The 5337-nt window shown below is 40.3% G+C and overlaps 1 protein-coding gene and 1 long non-coding RNA gene across 5 annotated transcripts in view; one reads left to right on the forward strand and one right to left on the reverse strand.

The window, feature by feature from the left end:
* The window catches only part of LOC112211354 (uncharacterized), a 23119-nt gene extending 18999 nt beyond the window's left edge, over window positions 1-4120 (forward strand). Inside the window, exon 3 of the long non-coding RNA XR_002945568.2 lies at window positions 3975-4120. This is a non-coding gene — a long non-coding RNA (uncharacterized lncRNA). The remainder of the gene's footprint in view (window positions 1-3974) is intronic.
* The window catches only part of LOC106679598 (lipase 1), a 44590-nt gene that overhangs the window by 5034 nt on the left and 34219 nt on the right, over window positions 1-5337 (reverse strand). For all 4 annotated transcript variants that reach the window (XM_014418848.2, XM_024362867.2, XM_024362865.2 and 1 more), the window contains one exon: window positions 3572-3717. In XM_014418848.2, the coding sequence (XP_014274334.1) occupies window positions 3572-3717 (146 nt within the window). The remainder of the gene's footprint in view (window positions 1-3571; window positions 3718-5337) is intronic.

Here is a 5337-nt window from a genome sequence, read left to right on the forward strand (position 1 = left end):
TGTAGAGAAATTGGGGCCTAAACTTAAAATATTGACGACATTGGGGGGAATAGTGGTGGAAGATATATTATGGACCCATTCTTCACTACCTTTAGGGTAGATTATATTATTTAAAGACGATTGGTAAATATTATCAAATTTGGAAATTAAAGTATGTTTTTTATGTAATTTGATAGATAAACAGATTTTTTGGAAACTGTTATTGAGGACCATGTTATTTTCGCCAATAACGGAAGTAAGTGATTGTGAAAGATTAGAAATTTTATAGCTTAGGGATTCAATTTGTTGATTGATTTCCCTAATTTTAAGTTTTAAAAGAGATTTTTTTAAAATAAGTAAAGAATGACAATATTTAGAACGTAGGAAGGAGGGTATCGAAAAACGGTTAAATGAATTATCAATTGATTTTGGAAAAACTGAATAAGATTTGCATTTCAGAAGGAAAATACGTTGTTGGGATTTAACAGTGAGACGCTTGTGTAGATTACATAAGGTGTTAAAATTAGATTTATGAAATGGAAATTTCAATTTAAATTGAGAAAAAACATTAATATCAGTAGGGCGATGTACAATAGTAGAGTTGGAGAGATGATGGCAGTGGGGATGTACAAGATCAGACGATGAAGCAAAGGATGACGAAGTTTGAAGAGATGATGAAGGCTGCAGAGGTGTGGAAGTAAGAGAAGATGAAGTAGGAGTAATGGTACCTGGAGAGTTCCGGTGATGAGGTGATGACGTAACAATACGGCGGTTAAACAGACGAGCACTGCGGCGGATATGGCCGTTACTAGTGTTTGTATCTTGAGTAAATTCATAATAAATTTTTATGTGCATGTGTCACGTCTACATGGACGACCTTCTCGTGTTTAGCAAGTCGGAAGAGAAGCATATAAGCATCTGGAGAAGGTCTTTCAGAGGATTCGACAATTTGGGTTGAAACTGTCCCAGGAAAAGTCGGTGCTAGGTCGAGCAAATTAACTTTTTAGGACACGTGATCTCGGGACAGGGAATCAAGCCTGATCCACAGAAGGTTGAGGCGATCCAGAAAAAGGCTGTGCCAAGGAATGTTAAGGGAGTTCGGAGGTTGCTAGGTACCCTGAACTATTACCGGAGATTTGTGCCAGAAATGGCAGAATATTTGGTACCCATTAATAACCTCTTAAAGAAAGGAAACCGTATGATCGTGACCCCTCCCATGGAGAATAATATCCGCAAGTGTATGAAACAACTACAGAAGGAACCTGTCCTGGCCTTTCCTAACTTTTAACGGCAATTCACCATTATGACTCGGTGCCGGGTCGCCCAGTTGCGTATGCAAGTAGACGCCTTACGGATGCCGAAACGAGATGTAGCGCGCTGGAGGGGGTATTGCTGGGGATAGTGTGGGCCGTAGATCATTTTCGATCCTATGTATTCGGGAGAAAATTCAGGTTACAAACCGACCACCGCCCCCTCCAATGGGTAGGTAAATTGAAGGAGTCCTCTGCGAGGGTTACCCGTTGGAAAGAGCTCCTCAATCAATACAATATCGAGATAGTGTACAAACCGGGGAAAGAAAACGTAATGGCTGATTGGCTATCTCGAGCGTTTATGGTGAATGCCATAAAGGAAGATCGGGGGGAGCCTTCCGGGGATGTGAGGCAGTTCCTGCGAGAGTGGACGCCAGGTGAAGAGGAAACTAGGGACGGTCAGGAGCAAGACGAAGGAGACCCGTCATCGGAAGACGATAGTTCAACTGGGGGGAGACCCGTGGAAATGGACGAAGTTGACGAAATAATCAACGACAAGCCGAGGCAAATCATCTGGAGGACAAGGACGTCCGGACTGATAAAAGTATATTATAGCAGCTACGGACGCAGTACGATAACACCATATGGTCTCAACCGGGAGCCAGGGAAGACCTCATTTGTCGAGCAGATGCCGGGCGGACTTATCATATTTACGTGGGCAATGCGGTTATCTGGGAGAAAATAAAAAGGCTCTGGCGATCGGAACAGTTAGGGGTAAGACCGCATGTTCGTGCGCTGCTTGAGGATGGTTGACACAATACGGGACGAGGAGCAGCAGAAGGAAGCCAACGTCACTTATCATATGGGGAAGACGAATCACAGAGGTGTGAACGAGGCGATGCAAGCCCTGAAACGTAGATACTTCTGGTGGGATATGAAGAAAACGATACAGGACGTCATAGGTGCTTGTGACGTGTGTATGAGCACAAAATATGACTGGCATCCGCCAAAAGTGATAAAGGAAGAAACACCAATGGCCGACACGCCCCTCGCAGACCTTCAAATGGACACCTTCTCCTGGAAAGGGTACAAATGGATAACGGCCATGGACCTCTTTAGCAAATCAGCTATGGCCCATCTCGTTAAGGAAAAATCAGCAGAGGCAGTACTAGGAGCGTTGAGACAATGGTTCCAGTTCTATGGCTTTCCCGACAGGATTTCATCGGATGCAGGGATGAAATGAGAGCGCTAGGCGTGGAATGGCACCTAAACACGCCAGGTCATCCCAAGGGTAGAGGGGGAATAGAAAGATTGCACAGTACCCTCGGGGGCCATTGAAGGGTCTATCAGTTGGATAAAGGATTAGAGCCCGACGAAGCGATGGCGAAAGCAGTGGCGGCCTATAATCATTCGATACACGCGATGACCGGATTTTCACCCTTGGAAATTCTTTTTGGGCTTCGGGGGCGCCGCCGATATTATAGGGCCACAGCTGGTGGTGGGGGGTTGTAAATAACGGTATGGAACTAACCAAAACGTGGGGGAAAGTTAGGGGAGGATAGTGCGAGAAAAAAACAAAAGGGTAACTCGCCAGAATTTAAACCTTAGAGACGTTAGGGGGAGATTAAAATCGGGACAACTGTCTACCGCCGAATGGGGACAAATCGGTGTAAGGAGTTACAGCGATACGAGGATCCATTCCGGGTGATTGTCATAAGAGAACACAATGTTGTTACAATAGAGAATGTAAACGAACCCAAAAAAAGAAGAAATGTCCACAATGAACAATTGAAGTTCCCCACACCGGGAACACCGTAGAACGCTGGAGTATCCTCATCTGCGCGCACAAACGAAGATAGTATTTTCTTTCTTTTGTTGTTTTTGTAATCCTTTTATTTTTTACTGTAAGTGTAGAGAACAGGTGTGTGTTGACAAAGTGTAAATAGTGGAACCAGAAGTGCATTTTTAGTTTAAGTTTTAGGATAATCTGTAAATAGTTATAAGAAGGATTGTAGTCATTATGTTTTATTTTGTTTTGTATTATATTATTATCATTTGTGTATCTCAGGTTTGGTTGGAATTTTGTAAGTTTATGAGCCTGTTCATAAACTGGTAGGGGGGAGTTGGCACAATATCAGCCATAATCCTAACTCCCCTCGTAAACAAACACACAGAATGTATATAAGAGGAATTAAAAGGCGGAATAAAACAGTGCTATTTCAGCAAGCTGGTGAGTCTTTTCGGTGTCCCTTTTTCCTTTTTTTCTATTCTCATCACCAGACTTCACATAAGTTATAAATTATAATTTATAAAATAAATAAATTTGCATTGATAAAACTCACCATGGAATCAGCTATCCAGTCATTACTGGCGTGATAAAGAACAACAGGCGTGCTGACTTTGCTCAGATCGTATTCTGGAGGGTTGTCTTGGCGATAGATGACTTTGTTGATTGGTTTTCCATAGTCGTACTGCCTGAACTTTCCTCCTAATAAGAACATAAATAATCGGAAAACTTACACGACTTTTTTAATACTGTTTTGTATATAGTATTATATATAAATTTATAAATAGAAAAATCCTCCGTTTTTAAGCACCTGCCTCCCATACCAAAGCAAGGTATGGGGACAGAGATTATTAGAGATATATTTTCTAAACAAACACCTTTGCCAACAGAAATAAACAGCATAAATTCATTAAATAACTAATGGCTTCAGTGAAAAAAGTAATGATTTTTCCTTCCAGTTGGAGAACGATGTAGGGAATTATGTTCGATACAAACTAATGGGTGCAGTGAAAAAAAAATATTAATGAAGCTAGACTGCAAACCATCTAAATTTTATTGAGAAGATGGATATTCCGCTAACGTTAAAGCGTACATCGTTGGCAAATTTGAGGACTTTTGCTTTCATTAAACCGTATTAAATAAATGGTTGTTTAAAAAAAAAAAAAATAAATCAACAGTCTTATAACAGCAACAAAGGTAATAATTTTAAAATAGCTTAATAGTGTAAATTGCTAAATAAGTTTTGTTTGTTTATGCCTAAATGATGTCACATATGAAACCATCATGTCTACTAGCGTTTGACTTCCGTTGGTACAGAGATTAAAAATCTTAGTATTTATTTATTTTTTTCGGCCAAGACCACCACTCAATGAAAAAAGTCAACGTCCCAGGCCGGATTCTGCACCGCCAATAGACATCAAATTGGTAAGACTGTGTCTTTTTTAATTTCTGGTTTTAGTCTGTTAGTCAATGTATTGTAATGAGTTTTGTCCGAGGGATATCTTGTTCCGTGCCACCTCGCTCTTGCCCGGCGTTTTTCTGTTAATAATGCTTGTATGTGACGAGGTAAGTTGTTTTATCTAAAACTTTTTATGTTCATTGGTGAAGTATTGTTAGTGATAGTAGTTTCTATCGATCTAGAAAGTATTTCGATAGCAGAGTCGATCTTTTGTTTTTAGTGGAAGTTTTAAATCAAGTACGTTTTCAAGATCAGTCCGAAAATTTTTCCAGTTTACCTGCCCTGTAACCATTGAAGGGGGAGAGAGTCTAGGAATAGGATTAGAATGGATGTGAAGTAGAACCGGGCTATGATCTGAAGAGAGGTCATCTAAAGATTGAATTATGGATTGTGATGTGGGTATTTGGGAAGTAACAAATATATCAAGGATATCGGGACGTTTTTTAAAGGATGTAGGCCAATAAGTAGGATTTTTAGAAGAAAGGATGGAGTAACTATTAAATGTTGTAACTCGAATTTTGGCGCCACTAAACAAAAACAAAGAAACTAAAAAATAATAGGAGAGAGAGGAATGCGAAATGAAACGCTTGAAGTAAACTCAAAGACTAATCTATTTGCGGAGCCTGTCTGTATATATATCAGTAACGGTATGAGTCAGCTGTTATTTCGATGTCAGCTGACTGAGGGGATCAGCTGATCGAGGGTATATAAGAGATGTAGCGAACACAATAAAGTGAGTATTTTACAGCAGTTCAAGCGAGTTAGATCTTATTCCTTCTTCTCTTTTTTGACATTTTGCTTTCGCCAATACTTAACTGGTGCCGAAACCCGGGAACTTTAGATACCGGATTAATTTTCAGTCT

This window comes from Halyomorpha halys, unplaced genomic scaffold (assembly GCF_000696795.3).
Source record: "Halyomorpha halys isolate HHAL.00 unplaced genomic scaffold, Hhal_1.1 Scaffold210.1, whole genome shotgun sequence".
Taxonomy (NCBI): Eukaryota; Metazoa; Arthropoda; class Insecta; order Hemiptera; family Pentatomidae; genus Halyomorpha; species Halyomorpha halys.